General features: G+C 45.2%; 2 protein-coding genes across 6 annotated transcripts; one reads left to right on the forward strand and one right to left on the reverse strand.

Moving 5' to 3' along the window:
* Window positions 1–1,867: 1,867 nt before the first annotated feature.
* rusc1 (RUN and SH3 domain containing 1) lies at window positions 1,868–11,604 on the forward strand. 2 transcript variants are annotated; one of them, XM_029505411.1, is made up of 11 exons: window positions 1,868–1,953; window positions 3,930–4,829; window positions 5,896–6,018; window positions 6,110–6,186; window positions 6,722–6,896; window positions 7,164–7,269; window positions 7,372–7,418; window positions 7,494–7,993; window positions 8,086–8,330; window positions 8,540–8,707; window positions 8,953–11,604. In XM_029505411.1, exons 2-11 carry the CDS (start codon window positions 4,337–4,339, stop codon window positions 9,116–9,118), a joined length of 2,100 nt encoding a protein of 699 aa, XP_029361271.1. In that variant the 5' UTR covers window positions 1,868–1,953; window positions 3,930–4,336; the 3' UTR covers window positions 9,119–11,604. The 2 variants fall into 2 exon arrangements, with proteins under 2 accessions (XP_029361271.1, XP_029361270.1); XM_029505410.1 differs by lacking the exon at window positions 1,868–1,953 and having other exon boundaries at window positions 3,785–4,829.
* A 2,464-nt stretch (window positions 11,605–14,068) lies between these two features.
* LOC115045132 (histone-lysine N-methyltransferase ASH1L) lies at window positions 14,069–27,445 on the reverse strand. Of its 4 annotated transcripts, XM_029504651.1 has the most exons (14): window positions 27,110–27,445; window positions 23,489–24,323; window positions 18,488–22,646; window positions 16,629–16,977; window positions 16,252–16,425; window positions 16,061–16,155; window positions 15,907–15,980; window positions 15,781–15,826; window positions 15,637–15,677; window positions 15,449–15,519; window positions 15,138–15,349; window positions 14,528–14,619; window positions 14,283–14,425; window positions 14,069–14,201 (listed from the first exon to the last, which is right to left on the reverse strand). In XM_029504651.1, the coding sequence occupies exons 2-13, from the start codon at window positions 24,161–24,163 to the stop codon at window positions 14,297–14,299; spliced, it is 6,117 nt and encodes a 2,038-aa protein (XP_029360511.1). In that variant the 5' UTR covers window positions 24,164–24,323; window positions 27,110–27,445; the 3' UTR covers window positions 14,069–14,201; window positions 14,283–14,296. The 4 variants fall into 4 exon arrangements, 2 of the variants coding, with proteins under 2 accessions (XP_029360511.1, XP_029360512.1); XR_003840858.1 differs by lacking the exon at window positions 14,069–14,201 and having other exon boundaries at window positions 14,284–14,425; window positions 15,143–15,349; XR_003840859.1 differs by lacking the exon at window positions 14,069–14,201 and having other exon boundaries at window positions 14,381–14,425; window positions 15,125–15,349.
* Between the last annotated feature and the right edge of the window lie 407 nt (window positions 27,446–27,852).

Here is a 27,852-nt window from a genome sequence, read left to right on the forward strand (position 1 = left end):
ATCGATTAGATCACCTAGATCGCTTGGAGAAAGTCAACAGGGAGGTTAAACTGGCCTACATCGCTAGACTTCATGAGAAGGGATATGATCTTGGAGATTTGGAAGAGCAGGACCTCTCAGATGTCATGGATGAAATGGGGAACATTGATATTCCCTGGAAATTGTATAAAAACCGTGGGGGGAAGATGGAGGATTCCCAGGAGTTGTCAGATGCAGGGGTCGACCTCACTGCTCCTTCAGACTGTGATGATCCTCTTGTTCCAGATTCCCTCACGCCTTCCCCTGTGGAGCCACCACCTCGACCCCCCAAACCTCCAGCACGTCACGCCAGTGTGAGCTCTTACCTCCATACCTACATCAACATCAGCAGGGAGACCACCTCCATGGCTGTCTCCACCTCTCCGTCATTGTCTACCTTTTCCCCTAACACATCATCCCCGACATTCACCACATTTAGGTGTGAAAAACCCCTACCTCCATCTCCCCCTTCAGTTCCTCCTCTCCCTGCCTCTAAACCGGTACCTTATCTCACCCTCTATACCACTCCCTCTCCTCCTCCATCTATGCCTGCTCCAACTCCTCCTATCCCCCCCCCTCGGAAGCGCCATCTTGCCAGGAAGGAGGCACAGCGGCTCGCTGCTCTTCAAACTGAACAGGAAAAGACCCCGCTGTCCCTCCCGCCTCCTACCACGCGGCCACCACCTCTTCCTCCACCACCTGTTGTCTCAATCTCCTCCTCGTCTCCCCCGGCCATACCACCTCCACCTGCGCTGCCTCCTCCCCCTTCCTTCCATGCACTGGATGTGGAGATTCGAAAGTTACTGATGCTTGCAGGATTGACCCAAGCTGAGCTCCTCAAACTCAGCCCAGAGCTTGGTGTTTGTGTTGGAGAGCTAGAGGATGAAGATGATGAAGATAATCATCTTCCATCTAGATCTGTTGAGTCACATGAGTCCAGACTGAAAGTCAGAGAAGAGGAAAAGGAGTACGGCACTGAACTCACGGATAGAGATGGATACAGCAGCAAAGACAAGTTGGATGAAGTTCAAAGTGTCGATTTAACTGAAGAGGCCAAAAAGATAGAGGAGAGCAAGGACACACAAAGAACGACCTCATTCACAGAGATGGCAAGAAGAAGGAAGAGGAACAGTGGTCTGACCTCTGACCATTACTACAGCACTGGTCCAAGCAATGTACAAGAGACTAAAGCAAAGAACATGGGTTTTGAGACTTTCCATTATCCTGAGTTACCAGAGTCACCTCCCCCTCCTCCTCCTCCCCGCCCTTTACCACCAATCCCCCCATCTTTGCCACCCCTCAAAGTCAGTACTCTCCCTGCTAACTCTGCACAGCCTGAGCGATTTGATTGGCTCATAGCATTCACACCTGATTGTGAAGCCCCACCACAACCTCCAGTCGTGGAAATGAGGAAATCTCAAATGGAAACCCAAAACAAGCTCGTTTCGTCAGGGTCATCTCCAGGGTCAGCTCCAAAGGTCACAACTTTCAAAGAGTTGCGTTTCCGCAGCAAGAGCACTTCCCCTCCCACAAAGGTGATCACTGAACCTGAGCCTGACCCCACAGTCATCACTCCAGATCCAGATATACTGTACAACTTGAAGTGGAGAAGAGAGAAGGCCGGCAGTGATGGAAGTCAGTGGGAATACACCTCTCAGGCTCAGGCCCTGTTTATGCAGCCGCCACCAGCTCTCACCTCAATGGCTGCTCTGAAGGAAATGCTCCAGAGAGCTGACGAGGAGGGAGGTCGACCAGAGCTGTGCCCCTCACAGAAGCTTGGCTGCTCAGTTAGTGATAATAGCCTGTGGACTGTGGGCAGAGAGTGGGGGGGTGAGGAGGTGTACAGGGAGGAAAAGGAAGGGAAGGGAGAAGAAAAAGAAAAAGAGGTGAGAGGACGTGCAGATGGAGGAAGAACCTTTCACTCAGGAGCTACAGGTGAGCATATGAATCCATGATAATGATGTGGATGTGTATGTGCACTTTTGTGTGTGTGAGAAAAAAATAAACACATTGCAGTAGCTCAGACTAAGATGGATGGCGTGACAAATCTGAGAGAGGCAGATCATACAAAACAGAGAAAGACAGTTGGCTTGCTCACTTTCTCAGCGGTGCACAAATAATAGCCTGGAGCTGAACAGCAGAACAAAATAGAAAGCCAAGTTAGATAAAAATGTAGAAGGCACTTCAATGGACATGATGTATGGAAGGAGAGCAGAGAGATGGAGGAGGATCATGAATTATATGATGATCTTATGATGACAGAGGAGAAAGTGACGGTGAAGCAAGCAAGGCTATAGAAGCTGGAGATGAACAAGAGAGAGAGATGGGGGGATAAAGAAAGGGAGTGGATAGGAGGTAATATGAGGAGAAAGGGGAGGTTGGAGACTTTCCAGTCAGTATTTCCTGTACTGGTTATCAGAGTGTGATGTCACTGCTGCTTTATTTAATTATTCATCCACTCTTCAGACCGAGGGAAGGGGCATAATGGAGGGCCCACTGAGCTCATTACCGTTTTCTTTTGCCTTTCTCCCTCTCCTCTCCAACTCTCAGCAACATCAATTTGGTCATATCTTTCTGTCTGTACATTTATCATTTGTTTTTCTTTACCTTTTGCAGTACATTTAAACCCCATTAGGTTGGGATGTGTAGATGCTTTTCTCTTGCTGTCTATTTTTTCTCCTCCTCCCCCACTAATTGACTTTTGCATTCTAATGCTCAATGTCAGATTAATTTCTGAATGAAAGTGCAGGTGAAGCTTCACTGAACTGAGGCGTGGTGTCAGTGGCCTCTTTAGGTGTGTACACCTTTAAGAGCCGGGGGGGTGGATCTTACTATATAGACCAATGGCTGAGAGCCAGTGGAAGGGAAAATAGGAAGTATCATGTGTTAGGTACAGTTAAAAGACAGCCCAGGTCTAACCAAGGTATGGATCCTTTATAGCTCATTTTGTCACCCACAGCTTAGCAGTCTGTCACAGGTCATTGAGTGTATGTTGTCAGTTAGAAGTGCCACAGAGACAGTCATGGTGATTGAGCAGGAATGGGCAGCAGTCTGTTTTCTGTTGACTGACTCAGCATTACACTGTGTGCTCTGTACTGGTGTGTGTGTGTGTGTGGTGGGGGGGGCGAGATAGAGATAGAAAACTAAGGCAAAGACTAGGAAGAGAGAGAGAAGGTGATCCAGAGGTGATGATGGCAAGCACTGCAGTATGAAACATTTAGCATAAGCACCAACAGTCACTGTTGTGTTTTATACCTAATATTAATAACATAAAACGCATGCAAGTATGAAATTGAAAGTGAAACCCGATGCCTCCAAAAAAAAAAAAAAAAACAATCCCAAACCAACAACCTTGGATTATTAACTCTAAATTAAGTATGATCAGTCTTAGTGGTTTACTCACGCTTTATTATAGTGATATACTATTTCTACTCTGTGGCTGTGCTGATCCTCAGCCATTCTGTTATAACAATGGTACCATTTCCTGGTGTTTCAAAGCCTTCAAAGCGAAAGACTCTTGTAATTGCCCTTCATAAATCAGCTCCATTGACTCTCATACACTGTCAGTCTGTTACTGTCAGTCAGCTATTTGACTTGTCAAGATACTGCATTACTGCATGATGTTACATGATGATTATTTCTGCAAGGATGCATTCATGAATGTGCATTTTTCTCTCAACTGACACTAACATTTTCTGCATCTCTCTCTCCTTCCCATTTTTTTGCTACATTTCTTTTTTGCTGTACTCCTTTTTATTTCCGAATTTTCCCATCCCATTCTGTTGTTTTCCGTTGTTTGTCCATGTTTCTGCTTTGGTCCCACATCTCATTCTGCTTGGGCACCTTCCCTAACCATTTGGACTGCTGCACCCTAAAACTTTTTGGCCTTTTTTACCTTCCCTAACAAGCAGTTTCCTCACCCCCACTCTCAATTGCCCAGTCCTCCCAACCCTACTTCCTCCACTCTGTCCTTCCTTCCTATCGCCCAGACTACTCTAACTCCCAGGCCCTTGCAGATCCCAGGCCTCACAGCCACGTAGGCAGAGAGACTACAGACAAACATTGCAGCACACAGTGGACTCCTGCTGCCAGCTTAGCTTGTATCCACAGAGATGATTCTAGCACAAATACAGGCTCTGTTTTTAATCACGATTCCCTGGCTGATCTCAGTGTAGACTCTCCTTATGATTATGGGAATATCTTTAGGCATAACACACTCTCGACACATCAGGGCATCAGCAGTTCCAAAATTAATGACAGACAGTTTGTGTCTGACTCCATTTGTAATTTTGACTCACTCTACTGCAGTGACTCAGAGATGAAACATGACACACAACTGAGGTCAGATGCACCTATTAGTGGACCAACTGAGGCACCAGGATGCACCACTCCTTATAAGAACATAGATGTCATGATGACCCACTCAAATAGCATCAGTGTTAAAGATTCTCCGTATTCAGTTCAGTGCGCACATTCACACACACACCACAATAGCAACAAGGCCAGGACCTCAAAAGAACTTCCTCCTATCCCCACCTATTACCTGTACCACCCTAAGAATTGCCCTCTGCACAGGGGTGCCCCTCCTCGCCTCTCCCCTATTGGAGCCCTCTCCCCTCCCCAGCGCCCCGGAGCACCCCCTTCAGGCACAGCAGGCTCCTGCCTCAGTTCTCCGCTTTTTCCCCGCTCGCACACCTTGCCTGCCCTCGCTGCTCCCCTTTACTATCCAAACCTCTACCCTTCTATACCGCCCAGGGCACCCCCCCTTCCCCCAAAACTCTACCAGGCTCCTCCGCAGTTGCGCGTGGCGAGTAAGATTTCTCTCTCTCTTCTCATACATCTTGCACTCTCTCTCTTTATCTGACATCCACCTTGCATGCATGTCTGTCTATCTCTCTTACTGTCTCTGTCTTTGTTCTGTGCTTTCGATATGGTTGCCCTCACACTTTTGTAACTTCTTCAACCCGAGGGATTTGCAGATTTGAAAGAACGGGGTAACTCGAGCTGCTTTCTGTATCAGAAGCAAGCCCCCTGCAGGTCATCTGATACATCTTATCTACACTGTCCTTTCAAATTTGCAGAAGGCCTTCAGAGGGGTAACAGCTGCTCTTGTTGGAGATTGTCTAGAGTTACTATCATCACTCTCTCTCTCTCTGTGTCCGTTTTCTCCGTTATATGTTTTTGTGTTGGTCTTGATGGACTTGTCTGTCTCCATGTTGTGTTTGCACGCTGTGCTGAAATTCACAAAGGCATTTCATGTAAAGCACAACCCAAGTAGCTGCTTGCAGATGTTGTACTGCAGTTTCCTTTAGGCCCACTGCATACTGTTCATCATAAGAGTTTGCATTTCATTTATGTAATTGGTTGATATAACTCCGTTTACATAAATATGAGTATATATACAACACCCACCCTTTGCACATGTGCTATTTTCTCCTATCAGATTTTTGTGGTAGCTCAGTTATATTCCTTCTGCCTCAGAAAATTCCTTTGTATGCTCACGGTTATGTTAAGAATGTGTGATTGTCGATTTGAGTTTATTGGTGTGAGTTGAGGTTAATGCATGGGATCCTGTTTATCCCTGATCCAGATAAAAAGTTGTCTTCACAGATCCAGATGTTGAACGATCACCACAGTGAACCTGTATTTGCAGAATGTGCTCACAAATTCTTTGCTGTCAGTAATACCATCCGCTTCTATCTGCCTTTATTCAGCGCTTCTTCACTGCTTAATTGCTCTTACTAATAACATTGATATTTCAGTTTTGGCATATCTGTCTGTGGTGGTTCATTTAGCTTCTGTTGAATTTGGCTTTTTATATTTATATATATAATTATACTCGTATACAAGTAATTGCTCTTTCACTGTTGCTGTCAGCTGTTCGCAGTGTCTCGTTTGCTGGCTCTGTAAAGAGGGGAGAGACATCCTTGATGGGCGAAGATGTGAAGTTTCCAATGAAAGGTTTCGGCCTGTCTTCTCTGTGCCTGCAGGAGAAGAAAGGTATGGGTTTTCCCTAAACAGCTGTGCATTGTTATTTTTGACCCAGCTAATTCTTTCTGTGTTTAATTGTAGAACATTGTTTTTCTTCCAGTTCTAGTCAGTGCGGTCAGTGTGGCAGTGGAAGCCATTTTGGCCCAATTTAGTTCTTCTCGGACTGTGGTTCAGAAGGTCAGTCGCTGTTTCATCATTATGGATTTCGGTTTCAGTTCCTGTTTTTATTTTGTGCGCAGGAACTTGTTGTCCATGCAGATGCCTTTTAAATTACGTCTTCACGTCTGGAAAAAGATCATACTGTGATTATTGTGTTGCTTATCTGTAAAATGTTTTCCCTCCCTTTCTTCTTGTTCTGACGCCACATGTTTTGTTCCGTCTCTCCTCAGTCTCTCTCAGTTAACAAGGTACTAGACTATCCTTAGATAACCCAGTCTCGTAGATGCAATAATTTCTTTTGTAAACTAACTCCAAAATCCCATCCTAAAACCCCTCTCATCACATTATTCCAACCCCAATTGCCCTATTTCCCTTGACCCCCATGCGTGTGTCACATTTCTTTCCTTCCCTGTCTTGAGTCATCCTTTCTGATCTCTTTACCTGTCTCTTCATATCACTGCAAATCTTTTTCTTCACACTGTCCCATTTCACCCCAAATATGTACCCTCTCCTCTCCTCTTCTCCATTCCCTTCCCTTCTCCTCCCCTCTCAGGCGTTATCAGGAGACAGCACTATAAATCCATCTCTGGGCCGTCTGGTGCTGCAGTGCCTCTGCCCCGCCCTACACAGCTTGCTGACCGATGGCTTGAAACCCCACCAGAATGACCTGATTGCAGGCAGGAGGCCAAACTCTGCCTGGGGACTGGTCCAGGCCTCTATTAGGCCAGGTAGAGTACCAAATATGAACATGTTAAAACTTGGATATTTCTTTAATTCTGCTATTGTTTGGTAGATATTAATACACACCAAACTATTTCTGTCTGTCCATGTATAAGTCAATAGTCGAGTTTGATGTCTGAAGTACAGGATAAAGTGAAAAACAGGATGCACATATTGATTGGCCTTTGACTGCCTAGCTTCATTGCAGTTTTCAAAGTTCCTCTGGTGGGTCTGCTTCCCTTCATGTATATTTTCTCCTCTTCCATTTTTGCAAGGTCCAAAAACACAAGCCTTGTTCAACCTGCAAGTTCGAGTTGGAGAGCTACCCCAGCTCAGACAGAGCAAGTACAGGTTCAATGCGTTCCTCCTCGGCCTACTGAAGTAAGTATTACTCTGAAGTCTCCACATTTCATACAAACCAGTACTTTTTGTGCTCCACTTTGAATTCCCAGCATTTTTTCTTCTCCATCTTTTTTCTTCTAGTATCAAGTCTCTTGACTCTTGGCTGTCTCACCTTCAGTCTTCTAGTGGTAAGTTTCTGTTTCTTCCTCGTCATGACTGTTTTGTACTTACAGATGAACAATCGGGATTTCTTCTTTTCACAGATGTGTTAGAGACATATTACCATCCCACCTCCTTTATGCGTCTGTCCTTGACTACCTGCCAGCCTCTGTTTGAAGAGCTGCTGCTTGTGTTGCAGCCTCTCAGCCTGTTGACCTTCAACCTTGACCTGCTTTTCCAGCATCACCATTTAGAGCCAGACAGTCACAGCCCAGACATCCCCAGTCCACCTGGTCAGGATGCAAGCTTCCAGAAGTCAAGGGGTTCCCATACCAAAATCGCAGGCAGCAAATATATTGAAAGCCTCTCAGAAGTAGACTTTGGAAGTCCAGAGCATCAAACAACGAAAGACAAATTTTCATCACTGGCTGATCTAAAGAATGGAGGATCAGCTGAGTCGACACAATTTGGTGCTGTGCCTGTAAAGGCTTTGGACTCTTTCGGTCAAACAAGTCCTCAGCTGTTGTGGGTGCAGGAGAAGGAAATTGGAGAGTTACCTCCTCCTAATGTTGAGGAGGACAGCCTTACTCAGCAGGCAGGACAGGTAGAAACTTGGTGTGAAACTTCAAAGTTTGTAATCATTTATGATTATATGGTCCTGCAGGGCTGACATGCTTTTTTTTTTTTTAATCATAGGTGATCCAGCAGGGTTGGGGGACTGTGATGCGCTGGGGAGGAAGACTTAGCCAGAACCTTGCTGAGCTGAGCCTATCTGCAGGCAAAAGGGAGGAAATGAAGAGAGATTTATCAGACCTCCAGACTCAGGCAGAAAGTGACTATACTCCGGTCAGCAGCGGTGGTCAGATTCCCTGGGGTCTTGGTCGGCTGTTTGGAGCATCTAAAAGCCCCAACAGCCCAACACGCCACACGCTGCCTACCAGGTCAATAAGATCATATGTGGCACGCTGACATGTTGTGATATTCAGTAAACCACACAATCTGATTTCACTGATTTGGATATCGTCAGCCAGTGAATAAGTCGTGACTAAGTTAAACTGCTCATTGAAACATGAAACTATAACACCTCACAAATAGGCGCAATGGTCTGTTAAAGTTTTTCCACTTTTTCATATGCTGTCCATCCATGCAGGCGTCCCTCTCAGTGGTTTGCTCCTGGTGTCACAGCACTTACCAGAATGGTGAGCAGCAGCTCCAGCCCGGTGATGAAGAGTGCCATGGAGCTTCGGGGTGAAAGGGAGCAAGAGTCAGATACAGAGGATGACACACTGGAGATGAAGGACAAACCCCGACCACTCAGGTAGCATAGTTCTAAGTTTTTGCATTTTTATTGGCCAAGGCATAATGAACATTTTTTTTACCTCTAGTTGTGTCACAATATTTCCCTTTTAAAATGAGAGAATGCAATGGAAGACTCATCTGTCTGATTTTGATGATCCTGTACCGACTCATACAAGATTTGGCTACATCATAAACTGAAAATGAGAGCTGATGAATAATATAGACCATAATTTGGCTGAGAGGATCTCTGTTGTTTGTTTTCAGGTCAGTACGAACGCTGTGCGACCACAAAGGGACGGGTTCAGAGCTCAGCTTCTGCAAAGGTGAGGAACTGGTGGTGTTAGGAGGCGTCGACCAGGACTGGATTCGGTGTCGTCAGGGAGAAAAAGAGGGGCTGGTACCTATTGGCTACACATCCCTCATCATGTGACTTTGGCACCATAACTGCTGCACTCAATCAATAAAAAGAAAAAACAAATAAAAGAACAAATAAAAAAATCTATATATTTTAGGCGAGTATTGAGAAGTATTGGTGAGGCTCTGCTACTCTGAAAGGGATATTTCACAGTTTGAGCTGAGTTCATTATACCATCTGTTATATTTTACGTTCATCAGGAGCAATCTGCAGTCTTCTCCCTTTATGAACATATGGGACGTTTTTTTCCCCCTATCACAATCCATCCAGTTTGGTAGCATTCAACTAATGGATTTTAACAGCAGGAATGCAGCAGATGGCGTGAAAAAGATTCAAATCAAATTTAGACCATTTCACACAAAAAGAACTTTGAACTTGGAGTGAAATATCCCTTTTAAATGCCCTTCTCTAAATTTCGGCCTTCCTTGTCTTCAGCCCCTGATCTGAATTACATCACAGGCTAAATCCTGTCCAATCAACCACTAGCAGAATGGAGTGGTCTCAGATCAGCTGCTGCCTTTTGTGAGGAGGCAACAGTCGACAGCCTGCTAGTAACTGCGTAAATATCTCTATTTATCAGCTGTAGAGAGTCAGAGTTTGCAGGATGTCGAGTGGAGAGAGCATGTCAGAGTACTGGACCATAGCCCCCGTTGCATACTGCGTAGTAATGTAGTGAATTGTAGCTGTGTAGATCTGTGTTTTGACCTTTCATTCCTCTTGACTTCTCACCTTTATCGCCTGGTTCATATGTGTTTGACATGTTTCTGCTACTATATTTGACTGTATAAATATACATATATATATATATATATATAAATATATATATAGATACATAAATTGAGATTATTACCAAGATAGATAGAAAGATAGATGAGCAAGAGAAAGCAGATAGTTAAACACAAGCAGCAGTTTAACCCCTGTGGCCCCCTTGAGGAAGTGGATGAATAATACTGATTTGATTAAATCCTTATCTTCACATCTGCAACTTTCCACACATTAAGCAGTTGTCTTACATGCAAAAAGAAAGGCGTGTGTGTTTGTTTTAAGTATGAAATCCAGTATCTTCCCTCTTGTGTGCTTTATGTATTGCCATCGTCTTGACACCATATTCCTCAAATAATTAAACTTAGTGTTATTCATACCTTCAAAACACTGTATGCATTGCAATGTGCCATGAATGCTTTGAATTAATGCCAATAAACATCTCTCTGTCCCTCACAGTACTAAAGGGTAGTATCAGACAACAGCAATCTGTAGCTATGCTCTCCACTCGTCCAAAACCTCAAAGGGCCAATATGGTCACAAAACTATGCTCCGCTCTTGTTAAGCACTATCTGAATGTGAAATTATTTGAGAAAACCCATGATGTATGTAATTCACAACTGCTACTGTAAAGTCTGTGGGTTTGGTGGCTGGTCTTCACCTTGTACCTCAGCTTTTGAATTTAACTTTTACCCCTTCCTGCCATGTTTGCTGATCATAATCACTGGTATTAATGATAGTGGTAGTAGAAGTGGTAGTGGTGAAATTGATCTATTAATTCTAATGTTGCTCATATGAAATATGTTGCTTTGTGTCATATTTATTAATTATTCTCTAGATTCTGTATTTATGACTATGCATATGTTTAAATGTAAAACAAGAAGCCTTTTCGTTGGTTTTATAAAGTCACGATTATAGTTGAATGCTCTCGAGCAATTTGCCCCCAGAAGGCCTAAAATAGTATCTTAAATAGTAAAAAGTGAAAATAAGAGTAATGTATAAAAATTACAAAAAGAAGAAGAAGAAGACACTTAAGGACCTTAAATTAATTCAGCAGGAATTTTTTGACACTATCGATCAGGGTAAGCTCAGTTCCTCATGTTATTGTGTCAACCCCATGTAGCATGAGAGTACTGTCACAATGGCAGCAGTGCAGTAGCATTATGTTAAACCAGTGCTCACAATTTGTAACTTGTAACAATAAAATGCCATCAAATGGATAATAACTAGGTGTTTACAAGAAGAAATGTCTAGATAAAGATAAAATATCAATTGACACATTATGTTGTGTTAATGCTTTTTTTTGTTTGTGTGGAATTTTTTTTTATTGTGAGATTCTTCTCTAAATGTGTTTTGTTTGAAAGCTGTTAATTTATTGGATGTAGTATTTATTGATCTTAATCTTTGAAAGGAAAAGCTCTCTAACTGACCCATCAAGTGTCTCTCTATCTATCTGGGTTCTTTGTGAGCCTGTGTGTGTGTCTGTGTGTGTGTGAACGTGCACATGGCAGTGAATGAGGCAGTGAAAGCAGGGAGGAGTGTGAGCACATCCTGCACTTTCACTTATGCGTGCATGTGTATGTAACAATGGGTCCTGTACCTCCCTCTCCTCCTCTCACTGGTGTCATGTAGCCTGTAGACATCCCCGTGTCCTACTATTGCATTTAGTTGAGTGCCCCTCTAGTGTCAGTCACTGTCCACCTCCTGCATGTGCTTGTTTGTAAATACACAAAATAAAATGATCAGTATAAACCAATCGTGTCAAGCCTTTTTGTGCTAAAGCTCCAAATCTGATAAATTATAAATTGTGCGTACATTTAAGGAACAACTCATTCCAGAAATGCTCAAAATGAATGTGATTCTGCATTTGTTGTTGACTAAAACATGACAGGAAGCTACCTGCATGTGTCAAATCGTAAAGGAAGTGAAGTCTGATGATTGAGCTGACTGCGGAACACCATCAATACTGAATTGAACACACTAACCTTTTGACTCTGAGCAAGAGGAATACTTCAGGAAACTGCTCACATCCAAACATCCAAGGACGCCCTTGGATGTTTGGGAAGGACGGGGAGTAGGACAAATCTCTGGAGTGAGCTGCAGCCCTCCCCCATCTTGGAACTGTGTTTCTTAGATAGTGTCCTCCATAGTGGGTCATTATGGAGGACACACTGTGAGATGTACAATCTAATACCACTAGATAGCACTGTTAGCTCAAGTTGATTAACATCACTGCAGCACTCCCTAAAAGACACATAGCAAAAAGGAAGCTTGGTAACGGATACACAGACAGTCTGGAGGGTTTAATACTAGTGGACATAAAACTTTTATTATTATGGATAGGCAAAAAGTCTGAGCTGACATTCTATGGTGTTGAGTTACAACTGTTTTTGAAGTTTTGTTTTTCAGATGCACATCATCAGAGGCAACAGGCAAAGGTTACATGTCATGCAAACTAGATAAATAACTCTTTATGTGTACCTTTGCTATAAAGTTAATCATCCACTGGCAATAATGTAGTGCTCTTAGTTAAAAAAGGAAAGAGGAAAAATATACATACAGTATGTAAACAGTCAAAGAAATTGCACTTTCTTGGCTTGTTATTAGAAGCCACACTACTGAAAGAGAGCAGAAATTTAACACTGAAAAAACTAACTCACTGTCACTGATTGTCTGACCAATTAAAAAAAGTACACTCAGCTAAAAAAAAAACACACACACACAAAAAACAAATCATGTAATTCTACAAAAAAACAAAACAAAAAAAATCATATACAATCATAGTCAATTTTAAGGAGACATGTCTGATATATTGGTCAGCTGTATAACTGGTTAAAAACATCTTAGTAAAATGAAAGATTTGATTATTAATCTTTATGTATAATCCCAATAATATTGTCATGTATAGTATTAATTTTACACTCTACTGCTGATAGAACAAAAACAGGTCTCTCCCTATGTACATTCACATGAAACTAAACGCTTATGGTTACTTCCACGTAGTGGGTTAGCCCAACGCTCCTAAGATGAGAACAATCTACTGTGCACATGTACAGAAAAATGACCTCCAATCCTCAAATATTCACAACTTAAAAAAACAAAAACAAACAAACAAACAAAAAAAAAAAACAAAACACAACAAAAGTTCTTATATAGTCCTTATCAGAGGAGATATTGCTTTTAAAGACTGCATGAGTTCGCTTAGGTACGGACACAAGACAACATGGCACTTTTACAGAGCATTTGGGGCAAATCAATTCTAGTTTTCATTCCCTTTCCTCTCTCCTTTCTCCCCCGAGGACATTCTGATTGTCAATGCTCTGAAGCAAAGAGCTAAACATTCTCAAAGGCAGTCTGAAGTAAACAGAAACACTTTTTACCCCTCTCCCTCCCTTCCCAAGGAAGCAATACTGAAAATAGTCAACAATAAACATTCCTATCATGAATATATTTTGTCCATTTGTTTTGCAGACAGTACTCAAGCTCTTTTCTTTGTTTTTTTAAAAATAACTTCTTTCTTAAAAGCTCATTAGAAATTCTCTTGCAGCGATGCCAAAATTCCTATCACTAAGCCACCCCCCCCCCCCCCGCCTATTCACTGGTACATAGCAGACACTGTCTTGGTAAAAGTGAAGAAAAAGCCTTACACTGTCTCAACAGATTTCAACTGCCTCACTTCTCCTTGTGTCATTTCCCAAAGGTGCAATATGACTTTGAAAGCCTAACGAGTAAATGAGGGTTCAATTTTGACCTACTTAGGGCCCAGGCTACATTTCTGTTCCTCTGGGCAGCTTGTGAGCTTCTCGTCTCTTGGAAACATTAGGGCCAAAATGCTGAGTACTAAATATATGTCCACTTTCAATCTCCAACCAATGTCTGTCTTTCCCAGTTTGCTTAAGGTGCTGAAGTCAGAGCAATCAAAGTGTATGTGTGTGCATTTATAGTGTGTCCACTTAGCATACATACAGTCTTTAGTGTGCTTGTTCATCCAGCACTAGTGCAAATTCATTTCAGCTGGTCTGTTTCTTTCTTTCATCCGGGACAGTCTATCTCTGTTTCTCTCATCCCTTGCTGCGTGGACAAAAGATGCGTTGCCATGGTTTCATCCTTGGTGTGATGCCCTTCAGAGTGCTAGGTTCAACACACTCATCTGTCAGCGTGTGAGATGTCTTTCTTGCATTTTTAGCCATTTTAATCCCCCCCCCCACCCCCTGCCCCCTTCTCCTTTTTCAGCATGATCTCTGAGACACTGCTACTCTTGATAGCAGTGCTGTGACATCAGTTAGTTTCCATCTGTCCAGCGGTGGGCCTGGTCCCTTTCACAGAGTGGTCCCACCTACACAAAAGCAAGATGCTATCAACAAAAAACAACACATGGTCCTCTGTGGGTCAATCCTGTCTCTGATGCTCGACTTACCTCCCTCTGTTAGCTTATGAATGCTGCAGGGTCAAAAGTAAATCATTGAGCCGTCTCCTCCTCTGTTCTCTGCTGCAGACCTCTTCCTCCCCTCGTTTTTCTTCCTCTCGCTCCTCCTCTTCGCTGTTCTGGGTTTTGAGGTGCTGTGGTGAACAAGCATGTGCAACTAATTCCAATGGCGACTTTTTATACTTGTGGAAATTTGGATTCAAGGAAATGTTTTTTGTTTGGTTGTGTTAACTCACACAGGGGCTGGCAGTGAACAAGCTGGAAGTGTCCTGACTCTGATGGTGGGGGTCACTGCTGATAATTGTCACCTCCACCCCCACAGGCTGATCTGATGGTCAGTGATCAAATAATATGTTAGTGAAGGCGTTACAGGAGAGAAACACCACACCACAGTACATCATCTCTTTTACAGATAAATCTGCCAGTGTCCTTATTTCCCCTTGATTCCTGTACGCAATCTGTCGGGAGCTTTTGATGGAAACTGTGTGGTTTCTCTGCTAATGGGGAAAGTTGATGCCTACTAAGTTGTTGGACACCAGTATTGGATGACTGAAATCGGGAAACATTTCTGCAGGCCGAAATTCTGTGGTTGGAAAACTGCTTAGTTCAAGCTGCTGAGTATGACATGGAGAGACAAGCCAAATATGAGGATGACGAGCTGTGAGCAGAGCGCAGACACACACACACACGCACCCAGACATGGTAAAGATACCAACGTGGGACACAAAAAGAAGTCTACATAGATATACAATAAAAATGAAAATGTCTGGAGTTCAACCACATAAATGTATGTATACACAAACACCTACAGAAACAAAAACTAACACACACACTTGCTTCATGGACCTGACTTGATGTGGATGTCGTCCCCATTGGCTCCATCACAAGACAAAGGTTGTGAGTCCCTCTCCTCCTCCTCCTCCTCCTCCTCCTCGTCCTCCTCTTCTTCTTCCTCCTCCTCTACGTCTCTTTCTCTCTCTCTCCGCAGTCGCATCTGTCTCTCTCTCACAAGCTCCCAGTTTCTCACAAGGAACACATGGTGTTTAACTACAAAGCTCCTGGCCCAGCACACAGGGAAAAAAATTACTGACATTAGCTCTATACCCACACATCAAGTAGATTATCTTGAAATGTGGATCACTGCTTTCTTTCCATACCGCTCACTGCTTGTCAAAGGCTCCATGTCGAGGTGAGGAAACAGGCTGTTGATGTTGCTGGAGCTCTCTTCCTGTACAATTTAAAAAAAAAAAAAAAAAAACGAATGGTGGGATGAATGTAGATTATTATAGTTTAAAGTTTACAATACAGCGCAAGCCATTATAGTTCTTAAGCCATATAAACTCACTTCTGTCTGGTGAGAGGATACAGGCCTCTCCTTTAGCCGGCCTGAATGAAACAGAGAGAGAAAGAAGGTCAGGTATTATATGAGAGTATTGACCACATCCATCCACTAGACCAGAAGATAACATTTCTAATACTGGCAACTCACAGTAGCGCCGCTTCCTCTTCAGTGGGACTGCAGGCTGCCTGTGAAGCTGTAAACAAACATTACATCCCAAATTCTATCCCAATACATGTGGCACTCTCTTCTCCGTATTATGGGGCACTACTATACCTGGTTGTGCTGCCACAGCCACATAACATCATATGGTAATTGGAAATGAATCCGTTTCAGCCTCAGGTATTTCCCTAAAGGACAGAAACAGAGCTTAAACACTACAAACCAACTACACCCGAGTTTGAACTTTTTTTTTTTTTTTTTAACTCACCAACATGTAGGGGAGCAGGTAAAAGGGTGTACTCGTGCTCCCCTGGTGTGTATTCCAAACTCTCTCTGAAAATTTCCTGGGCTTGAGATGGGGGACTAGAAAAGAAAACCATGAATACATAAACACAAAACTTGCTAAAAAAAAAAAAAAAAAAAATTCAGATAATCACTTCATGAAATGAATCCACTCACTCTGTAGTCTTGTAATCATCTGAGTAAAGACCTGCCATGAGAAACTTCTTCATAGGAGGACCATCTGTTCTTTCCTCTCTTTGGATGGTCACTGGTTGGGATGGAGCCTGGTCCACATCTGATTGGCTGAAGCATTCAGGGGGGATGTCACACTCAGGTTTATCCACAGCGACACTAAAAGGAAAGCATGAAGAGAGAGATAGAATGATAGAGAGGAAAAAGAGAAAGAAAGAAAGGCACTGGTTTAGCACACAGTGCTGAAAACAATAGGTTAATATAGCAATAGTGAGTGGTTGTATTGAATTTTCAAATCAACCAGCTCAGGTGCAGTTGGGAGTAAATGAGTAATTGTGGGTAATGCAGTTGTGAGCGTTTACCTCTGATGACAGGGGGAATCACCATGTTTTCTCTTCCGTCCTCGCTTCCTCCGGGCCTGCAGCTCCAACGCTGTCCCCTGCTGCACTTTGTCACTCCCTCCATCTCTCTCTGGTCCTCTTTCTACTTTGCTCCCTCCCACTTCTCTTCCATCCCTGTTGTGGCTGTGTCCTGGCAAGAGGTCGAGTGACGACATGGATGGAGCTGCGGATGGGTGTGTGGGTGAGGATACAGTGAAGGGCAGTGGGTGCTTCCGAGGCCGTCCTGGCCTTCTTTTGTTTTTCACCGCCACACTGGCTGCTGTTGGCACACTTTTCTGCTGCCCCTGGCTTCTTGAGTCACCTTGCAAACCTGCAGTCATTGAAATAGGAGGCAGGAGGGGTTGAGGCAAGAAGGGAGGGGTTGGGGGTTGGTATAAGTTGCAGGGAGGAAATGAGACAGATGTGGATCAGCGATTGAGGCGGCAGGAGGTGTGAGGTGAGGCCAGTTTAGGCTGAGTCATGCAGATGGGCCACAGATTAGGTGAGTCAAGACACATTTCCTCTGACCAGATCACTTCTGGGAAATGCATTAACCAGTGATTTATGTATGCTCTTGCACACACAACAAAAAAAGCCCCAGAAGAATGAAAAAACTAAAAAACAAAAAACATCAATAAAAAAATAATAATAATAAAAAACAAAACAAAACACAAAACTCTCTGCCGACATTATTTTTGATGTGAGCCTTCACACATAGGCATTCTTTCACACCGATTTTTTTGCACATTTCAGTTCACGTGGCACACAATCTCAGACAGCAGAGGAGTGAAAAAAGTGTGACCATGGCCCTGTGAGTATGCTGTTCTTTAAAACACCTGCGATTAATTAAATGATGAACTGTTGGCAAATGTGATCTACTTCTTCAAACAAATGATCATTTCCCCCTCTCATTCTGTCTTTGCCCACTTTTTTACCCCAGAGCCATCCTTCATCAATCGCCACAGAGGTCATCTATCTTTTTTTCTATTTTGCACAATGCCTGACTGACCACTCTTTCCGTATTGGATTTTTCCAAGTCAAATAGGCCCTGTTGGCCAGCAGTGAAGGATAGGTCAGGCTTTAAATAGCCAATATGGTGGTTAACTAATGACTGTGTTCACTGGGTAGCCCCAGGCAGCAACAGTGTGTGGTTTGCTGCAGACTGGTAAGATTTCATAGATTTTCTGGCAGATTCCCATCAGGAAGCTGCCCTTCTGCTGTAACACTATTTAAAATTTGAATTCAGAGCAGTTGCTTAGCGGTTGCGTTAGTGCGTATGTGTCAGTCACGTCCCCTGCAAAGCAGAGGGAGTCTGAAATTGGCTATAAAAAGAACGGAGTCTGATTTCCTCTCAGAAACCCTCCAGGCTTTGATGTGCGGCTCAACAACACCTGAGGAAAAGCAATGTTGTCACTATATTGGGCAAACTATTGGTGCCACAGTCTCATCTTCACATTGTGCAGATAGAAAAATCGGTCATACTGACCAAGTGAAAGAAGGGCCTTGGCATAAAACCTATTCACTTAGGTAGCTGTCTCGATTTAGTTTACTGTTGTATTTCAACAGTAGGCAGGTGCAGTGAAGTTAAATTTCTAATATTGTCTAGATTACTGTCAGTATGAAATTAAATATTAGCAAACTACAACAACTGTGCTTTCACATAACTAAAAGAGCATTCATCAGCACATTTTCCAGCTGGTGGAAACACAAACACAGCTAAGATTTCTGCCAACTTTAGTACTAATTTTAAGATTACAACTTTTGGGGCCACGAGAGAACAGCAGACATTTCACTAATCTGTCGATTCACAGATTTATTGGTAAAAATCATTCATGCCTCACCTGCTTCTCTCCTCTCTCTCCAAACTGGTTCGTCTCTCCTCCATGACCTGTCTTCACTTCCTGAATTTCTACTGGCCAATCCAATCCTTGGAACCCTCCCTGTTGTTGCCATGGCAGCGGATGTGAACAGGTTTGTATGTGTTGGAGATGGGGGTGTACCGTATAGATGTGACTCTTGAACGTCCTCACTATCTTCGTCCTCCCCATCGGATGCAATCATTCCACCTAAGCGTCGTTCCTCGGTGAAGCTTCTCCAGCTGGGGGTTGAGTTTCCAAATCCTGGACCTCCCAGGCCTCCAAATTTCATCCAGGTCTGTCCCAGGCCACCCCAGCTTCCTCCGAATGATGACAGGTGAGAGGACCCCAGCCCCAGCGTGGTGAGAGATGTATGTTTGTACCTATCTGCTGAGGATGATGATGCTGTGTTAGCAGCAGCAGAGGAGAAGGAATCGCTCCCATTCTCACATAACCAAGGTGAATCTTTGGATAGCATTCTCCCCATTCCTTTTGCTCCTTTCCTTCCTCCTTCTCCTTGCCCCAAAATGAACCCAGACCTTGGCTTTGTACTGGCCAACTCCTCTCTCTCCAAGCCATCTTCCTCCTCATCCTCATGTAACTCCTCGTCATCCATGTCTCGCTCACAGTGCCTTTGACGGTGTTTATGTTTGTGTTTGTGTTCACTCCTCCCACAGCCACAGGAGAGGCTGGATGTGAATCCTGAGCCGAGATGGGGGCCTCCCCCGCTGCCTCCTCCCATATCTCCTTCAACCTCTCCTCCCAAAGTGCCCTCTCTCAGCAACCTACTCCTGCGCCTGTGGAATCTGGCGGGGTTGAGGAGGAAGTGGGCATGGTGGGGCTGATGGGGCACATACTGGTGAGGAGATGGAAGCGGGTAGGAGCTGGGGAGGTGGTGGTAAAGTGTTGTAGCCGGAGCATAGCTGCTGTAAAAGCCCATATTTTCAATAGTCTCCTGGAACTTTGATGGACACCCACACTGTCTGCGGTCAAGCTTCCTGTTACAATGAACCGGCTGGCACGGGTAAAAAGTCTGGGCCGAGAAGGAGGGGTTAGTGGGGTAAGATGAAGGGTGAGGCGAATAGAATCCATTCAGATTGATCCTGAAGATATTAGAGCGGAGAGAATGGGAGGAGGGGTGATAATGCCTTCCTCCAGGAGCATTCCCGCTCCCATCCAAGCCCTGTCCCAGTCCTGCCCTCACCCAACTTCTCCGTCCGATATGGACCTCACTGAATTGACCAATCAGCTCTTCGAGTTCAGCCAGAAACTCTGGATCCTGCATGTGCAGCTGCTGGTGTTTCTTCTTATGTTTGTTTTTCTGTCTCTTCAGTGCATTGTGCCCAAGGCAAGGATAATAGTCCGAATGAGTGCACTTATTGTGTCCTTGGCAGGGGCAGGGACACAAGCAAGTACAGGTAGATGAGCAATCGTAGTCCCTCCGCCTGTGCCGGTGCCTGTCTCTGTGCCGCTCCACAGAACTGGAGTTGCTGATTGCATTTGTGTGTCTGGGAATATGAGAGGGGGGTGAAGAGACAGGAGAGGGATGGTCCACAAGAGAGGAAGGGTGTCTTTGACCCCCAAGCATCAATCCTGACCCCTGGCCCAACCTGAGAATGCCTCGAGCGCCCCTCATCTCCCCTCGCTCAGAAACACTGTTGTTATCCGTTCCAATTCCACTATCGCTAGGCAGTGTCTCTTCGCTGTGTGATTCACTCCTGGGGGAGGGGGTGGCCTCTTTTGGGTGGCCAGGGGAGCCAGGTGTGTGATGCAATGGAGGGGTGGGACAGGATAGCTTACATGAAGACTGGTGAAAGGGGAAGTGATGCCTTCCCTGACATGGACAGCTCTTCTTCACAAAGGGAGAGAGGGATGAGGAGGAGGGAGGACGTGGGGAGGTACAGGATGATGATGGGGAAGGGAGGGAGAAGGGATGAGGAAAGAGTAAGGAAGATGTTGGTTCTGTAAGGCTGCCCTCACTATAGGGACTCTGGGCCCCACTGGAGTGGGTAAGAGACGGGGAGGGAAAGGGGTGAGAAGGAACAGGCTGGGGCGTGTTACACGAGAAGAGAGACGTTTCGGAGGGATTGGTAAACAGAGACGACTGAGTGGATGTCAGGGGGTTAGACTTTAGGTTCGTCGTTTGGACTTTAGGCTTACGTCCTCGTCTCTTTCCCATGTAGATGGTTCCTCTTTTACTCACGTTGATCTGAGGGCCTAGCTTACTGCCGAAGGAGGAGGACAGGGCTGAAAGTGTGTGCACTGTCGTAGCCTCTATTGATTTACACATTCTCAGAGAAGTCTCCCCATCTGCTGCTGCACTTCCCCTTCCCTCCTTTGCTACATACCCAGACAGCATAACCTTTTGAAGTCTCCTTTTCTTTCGTTTCTTCATCTCATTTATCAGCCTCCTGATCTTTAGCTGCCTGTTCCCCTTTTCTGGAGGGTGAAAATCTTTACTCCTGTCTGTATCATCATTGTGACTCAGTGCATCTCCACTCTGCTCCTCAGGGAGGGGCCGTTTGGGAGGACGGCCACGCTTCTTGGGGCTGGATTTAGAAAGAGAAGCACGCTGTAGTATTGGACTTGGCTCCAAGACAGGGGCTTTCTGAACTCCGTTGCAGCCCAGAAGAGGCACCTCAGCTGGGATAGAGTTTGGTGTAAGTCTTGGGGGAGGTTCATCTAAACTAGAGCTGTGGGATTTAGGGCGGCCCCGTTTTCGGGCAGGAGTAATGGGACATCTGGAGGGGGGGCTAGGGTCTGATGCGGGATGACTCTGCTTTGGGGATGGAGGGTTGGTTGCAGAAGAGAGAGGAGAGGCGCTGCCAGTTAAGGAGCTAGTTGGAGATGGGTGTGACTCATCGTTTTGCTGAAGAGTGGCCTTGCCAGGAAGAGACGTCTTGGGGTTCTGGGAGAAATTTAGCAAAGGATTATGTTGGGAATCTGAAGGGGCTTCCTGATTTTCCACCCTCTGAGCCCGGTGCACCAGCTTGGTCCAGCTGGGCCGTCTGGCTTTACGCTTTTTAAGCGGTCTGCTGTCCTGTTCTTGGGGGGAAGAAGGGGGAGACACAGGGGCCCGGGAAGGAGCGGGCATTGAGGGAAGAGTAGAAGAGGAAGGGTGGCTTGGAGGCACAGTTGAATGTCTTAAAACATCTTGTTCTTTTGATTTACTGATGTCACCTGTTGTTGCAGGCTCAGCTTGCTTAACTGCCTTGCAACTGTCATCTGCCTTGTCTTTCTCTTCTGGTCTGCCTTGATTCACTACTTTATAGATTTTATCTAGTTTGCTACTATCGACTACTTCACCACATTTTCCATTATTATCCTCTGTTCTCTGTCTGTCTGGACTAAGCTTATCCCTTTTTTTTTCAGCCTTTGCTCTTTCAGTCTTTAGTTCCTCCCTCCACATATTATCAGTCCTGTGTTTTTCAAATTTTTCTTTACCATGCCTTGATTTTCCATCCTTCCCTCTCTCCTTTTTCTTCTTCTTGCCTTCGTCCTTTTTGCTCTCACTGTTTGCTCTTTCTGTCTCCAATCTATCTCGCTTTGATTTTTTGTCTTTCCGCTTCTCTTTCTTTGCTTTCCTCTCTTTCTCCCTTTCCTTCTCCAGCGTGGGCTGGAGGCAGGGATCCTGATCTTGGGACTGGACAGAAGAGAGATCCAAAACGGGGGAGGACTGTGGTTTAGGGGTGACTGAGGGAGAGGAAGGAGAGTTTGGCATACTCTTATTGGAGAGGCCAAGTTCTTTGTGGGAACTGGTGGAGACTAGAGGTCTGGTCGAGGAGTCCATGGAAGAAACAGCAGAGGAACTGCTGTGTTTTCCAACTTTGACTTTCGATGAGGTGGAAGTTGTAAAGCTATCTGCAGAGCCTTTCCCATTCGACAGTCCCTTCTGTCTCCCTGTCTGGACCAAACCATTGTGTTTCTTGGAGGCATGTCCTTCATTTCTGGTCTCTGACGTATTGAGCGCCTGAATGCATGGTGTAGAAGGAGCAGTTGAAGCTGTCTGGTCTTTCGGGGATGGGCAGGGTTTGTGTCCTGCAGAAACAGGCTGGCTGTTGACATTAGGAAGCTTCTCCTTCTTCACTCTCTCAGATGAACCATTTGATATCACCTCTATCTTATCGGCCAGTTTGATAGGAACCTGAGGAACGCAAAGACACAATGTCTGTCATAGACAGAAACGGTTGTAACAACTACCAGTTTGCTGTAGACAACAGTGAAGAGACAATGGGTAAGAAACAATAATTGAAATGCTTTTGTTTTTGTCTGCCCATTAAAAAAGAGAACGAGGACAAAATGACTCAATCAGGCAGAGAAAAGAGGGCATACTGAAAAGAAGGCGACAGCGAGGTGAAGGAAACAGGAATGGGGTTGACACAAAGGAGAAAAACAAAGGCAGAGAAACAGAGAGGAAAAGAGTGGGACAGAAGGGGAGTGAAAGATAAATGAGAGTAGGTAGAGAAAAGAGGGGATGTAAAAATAGAAGAGAGGGACAGATATAGAGAGGCTGGCAGAGACAGAAAGCGAGAGAAAGCTGTGCTATTGGTAGCTATAAATTGCCACTAATACAGATGAGAAGGCTTGACATTTCATACTTGTCCGGTGATTTTGGTATGCTGCAGCCTGAGTGGTGTTTATGCAGCTAAAGCAATAAGCTTCCCCTTGGGTGATTGTCATAAGGACTGACGGACCAATGTCTGTAATAGCTCCAAGTGGTTGGTGAGCTGTTGTCCTATTTATAGGTCTGTTTATTTAAATATGCTGCCTTAGCCTCTGTATTGTGACAATAGCTCATTTGACCTTATTATAACTAAACACAAAGTTTGGTGATTTTGCACCACAGAAACCTATCTGGTATTTGACTATTTGTCACTATGACACTTATTTCTTCTATTTCACGCCAAATTTCGCCTCAGACAAAATTGAACATTGCCATCTGAATCGTTATGTGTGTGAGGAAAAGTGTCCTGGTCCTTAACTTACCTGTTTGGTAGACTTTGCCCCTTGGCTGGCTAACGCAGGAACCAAGGCTGGGGTGGAAGTTGCTGTAAATGTGGATGATAACGACAGTGTCTGCGATGACAAAGATGATGATGATGATGATGATGATGCAAGTGGTGGTGAGGCAGCTGATGCACTCTGTTTGGATGTCGTCTGGACACCATCCAAAACCGAGCGCTGCTCTCTGGTTGTCTCCTCTGGGGTAGAGCTGGTTTTACTCTGCTGGCCTGCTCCTCCTTCACCATCCCCCTTCAGCCCCCCCCTGCCTTGTCTCTGATAGGTCCTGATGGTGGGCTTGCAGACGTAGCTCTCCAAAATCTTGGGCGGTTTCTTGGTGCGCTTGGCCTGGAGTCCAATCCGGAGTCGTACATTCCCATCAGGGCAGCTGGTCTCTCTGCCAGAGATCTGGAGCTGCTGCTGCCCTGCACTTCCACAGCGCCCCTCGATCAGCAGCTCCAGCACTGCCCCCTTATCTCCTTCTCTCTTCCTCCCCGCTCCTTTTTTCTCCTCCTCCTTTTCCCCTACATCTCCATTCTCCCCATCACTTCCTCGCCTTTTCTCTGTTCCTTGGTCACGTTCAGAGTCTTCAGGTGCAGAATTGGGATCCAGAGTGGAGTTTGTGGCTGGAGGGGTCCCCCCCTTCACTCTCTGGTCCATCAGAGAAGTCAGGGGGGAGAAGTAGGATGCTGTAGGTTTCCCAGTCTAAACCTTTCAAGGGCAAAGAGATGAATGCAGGTATAGACCAGGAGATTTTCCAAAATGATATCCTACAACAGTCCAAACACAGTTGGGTGCCCTCATCCAGCGAAGGTTTGTACTGAGAGGGAGTAAGATTGAGGTTTAGGGAGAGAGAGAGAGAGAGAGAGAGAGAGAGATTGGAAAGAGACACATATAGACAGAAAAAAAAGAGAGCAGTGATTAGTCATTTCATTGGGCTCAGATGCTGAATAGTGGTGTTACAAGAATTGAGGGGAAAGTCCCCTTCCTGCAGGCAGCTGCGGAGAGGTGCTAAAGTCTGAGTCCAAAGAGATGATCTCATCGTACAGAAAGCCCAGGGGTCCAATCAACGCTACTGATTCCCAGAATGTCGACACTAGCGGGAGGAAAGACCGACTCACGTTCTTCAAAAAACACCACCAGCTTGTTTTCTCAGAGAAATCAGTAAATAAAAGGATCTGTGAAAGACTCCTTAAATCTCGATAGCTCTACTTATGGTCTAATCCTTACTCTGCCTCTTCTTTCCCAAATCAATATATCAATCAATCAGCTCCTGACTAATTCAAACACTTGATCCAGTCTCCTCCCCTCCTCTCCCCACTGTCTTTACGCTTTCTGTTCTCAGCTACTCCCACAAGCACTTCTCCTCCCACCCTTCCCTCTGCTGTACTTTCTTTTCTCTTCGAAACTCCCCTTTTCATGTTTGGCAGAAAGCTTTCGCATGCATTCTCTATTAGTCCCATCCACTCTCCCTCTCTCTCTTTTGCTCTCTGTGGACCACACAGTGAAATGGTCAACTCATACACTGAATCCATGTTAATCAGAACCATATTTCCCCCTCCACTTCGTTATTTTTCTCCTCTCCAACCTAAATCCCTCTATTCACAGTCTGACCGTTCCCCTCCTCCCCTTTCAATAGTGGTAACACAAATCCGTAGGAAAGGGTAAAACTTATTTTTGGAAAGGAGTGCAAATTCCTCCTCCTCCCATTGCTTCCTCTAAGTCAAGCAAGCTTTTCATTGACCCTATTGTAAATGGACTTTTAATGTGACATTACAGCAAAGTAACACACCCTAAAATAACATTCTCCTCATCAGAAAAACTTTCACTCTCACTTGCTCCTCGTTCAGCCCTGTTTCCAACCTCTTCTAACATATCAAAGGGAAGCAGCATCCTCTGTCACGCTTCCTTCATTATTCTCTCACTCTCATTAAGACACTCGCCCATTTTCTAATAAAGCACACCCTGCCAAGCATTCTTCCAGATCTCCCCTAAGAGGCTCTTGTGAAATTGCTTGTCTGTCCCTCAACGCACTGAACTACCGCCTTAAACTTACAAAAGCATCAAAGATAATGTTTTTATTTAAGAGCTCAGTGGGCTATCTCTCGTGCCTCTTGATCGTTCCACACCCAAGCCCTTTCCCTTGAATCATAGTGAGCTCAAATCAACATCTGTTCCAGTAACTGCTGTTATGTAACTGTATTGGGAGGCATTTCCAAGGCCAAACCTCCTTACAATAAAATAAAATGATCACAAAGATGGACAGTGGTCCTCTTAAATAACAGCAGCTATTTTTTTATTGTGATTGCTAGTACAGAACCCTGACTGACTTGCAGAAATAAGGAGCCATGTGAGGAAGACAATTCAGGGATGAGGAGAGGCTCTACTCATACAGGTCACATTCACGTTGTGCAAAGTGACTGGAAGAATAGAATATGAGTGGCAGGTTTTCAAACTTAAAAGGGCAAGCCCATTCAGCATCAGTCAAAGAGCATACTAATACCTCTTTATACTCTACAGCGCTGTACCTCTCAAACATAACTCTAAATTATTCTAACATTAGAGCAGAAGCTATTCCCAGTGACAGGATGATGGGTGGACTTGACACCGAAGTCAGTGTGGTTCCTCGGCAGCGCTGAGGCGACGATTAAATCATGATAATGGCCCCACCATATTTCCCAGCCATCATCACCATCCCATGACGGTGTTCCCATCAATAACTACAACACCACTGTCATCTGCCTGACAACAGCAGGAGGACAGCAACCCTTTGTGGAAATGAGGGTGCGTGTTGTGATGGCATCTCACACACACTGAACCACACAGTATAGGTGCTGCCTGAAGTTTCTCACGTGAGCCCCCACCCTCACAAACACACCAGTTAGTGTATTAGAAGTGTGTTGGTCGTACATTGTGTACCCAGGTCGCAGCTGCGTAGGCTGACTGATGTTGCTACTGTAGATACAGTACGGGCAGTGGGGGGTGTTACCGCACTGGAGCGACCTATCGCCGCCTCACTGAGGACGTCAACAGGAGCTTCCTTCTCCATAATGACTTTGCGCACCTCAGAAAATCACTATCGGCCCGATGCTGTCGCACTTAGCGATCATACACACATGCACGTGCTGTTGTTGTCGTCACTGCCATCTCGGGAATAAAATATATAATGACATATCGGCGTCTTGAAAAAAAAAAAAAAAAAACACACACACACGTATATACACGCATACACACAAGCTACACACTGAAACTCAACACTAAAAGTGTAAGGAGGGGGTGGGGGGGGGGCTGCGTAGCACCAAAATGTGCTTGCCTTTGCTAGTGGTGTTTGCGATGTGGATTAGTCCCCAGCCACCTTTTTCCTCTCCTTTCTGTCCTCCGTTAGCTCTCCCGCCGCTGTCAGCAGCCCTCAAATCACAAATATCACCGTGCACGGCCGACACGAGGGGGAACACACTCAGCAACAAGGGATAAAATTAGCGCAAAGCGGATGCACAAAATTTCCCCGTAACCTCCCGAGCTTCGGTCTGGCTGCTGATGACAGGCCTGCACACATTAACGCAGACTGCCATGACAATCTTTAATAAGGCTACGTAGGCTACTTACCCGAGAGAGAGCGCGTCCCGGAGTCAACTGCGTTTCGGCAGGAGGTGAAGGTGTTGCTGTCCGGCTCTTTTCGCACCAAATAGCGATTCACAGCTTTCCGCGCGTTAGATGCCGCTCTGATTACATAACTGAGGCCGGCGGAGGTTAAAACACCTTCTCGGACCGAGTTTCAGTCGCATCGGAGCGCAGAGCCGACTGTGCAACAACATTGGCGCGGGTGTTTTCATAATCTAACAGTCGACAGATCTGGCCGTCGGCGCGTCTCTCCGCAGCTAGGTGGCGGGCTGCTCACACCGCCGGAGCCGTATGTCGCCACTTCTCCCGGGGAAAGTTACATCGCTCCCGCCTGTGATAATGGCTCAGATCGCGCTCTCGTATGCGCACAAGCTGTTAACGTGTCAGAACTGAAGGCTGCAGCAGCAGTGTGTGTGTGTGTGTGTGTGTGTGTGTGTGTGTGTGTGGCTACAGGCTGACGGAGCAGAGGGGTTGGTGGATGTGCGGGAATGTAACTGCGTGGCCATTTTCATGTGGCCAGAGGAGGGGAGAAAACGGTGAATACAGCGCAGGATCTCATTGCGGTTCATAATAGGCGATTGGGGAGGGCTATTTAGACGCTTAATAAAATGGCGACGACTTGGCTAAAACAGGCCGACGGTGGGATCCGGGGAGCAGCGGAAAAGTTGCATCGTGTAATGTAATACGAGATCCAGCATTGAAAGGCAGACCGGGATGAGCGCTCAGGG

Source organism: Echeneis naucrates, chromosome 6, assembly GCF_900963305.1.
Source record: "Echeneis naucrates chromosome 6, fEcheNa1.1, whole genome shotgun sequence".
In the NCBI taxonomy this organism is placed as follows: domain Eukaryota; kingdom Metazoa; phylum Chordata; class Actinopteri; order Carangiformes; family Echeneidae; genus Echeneis; species Echeneis naucrates.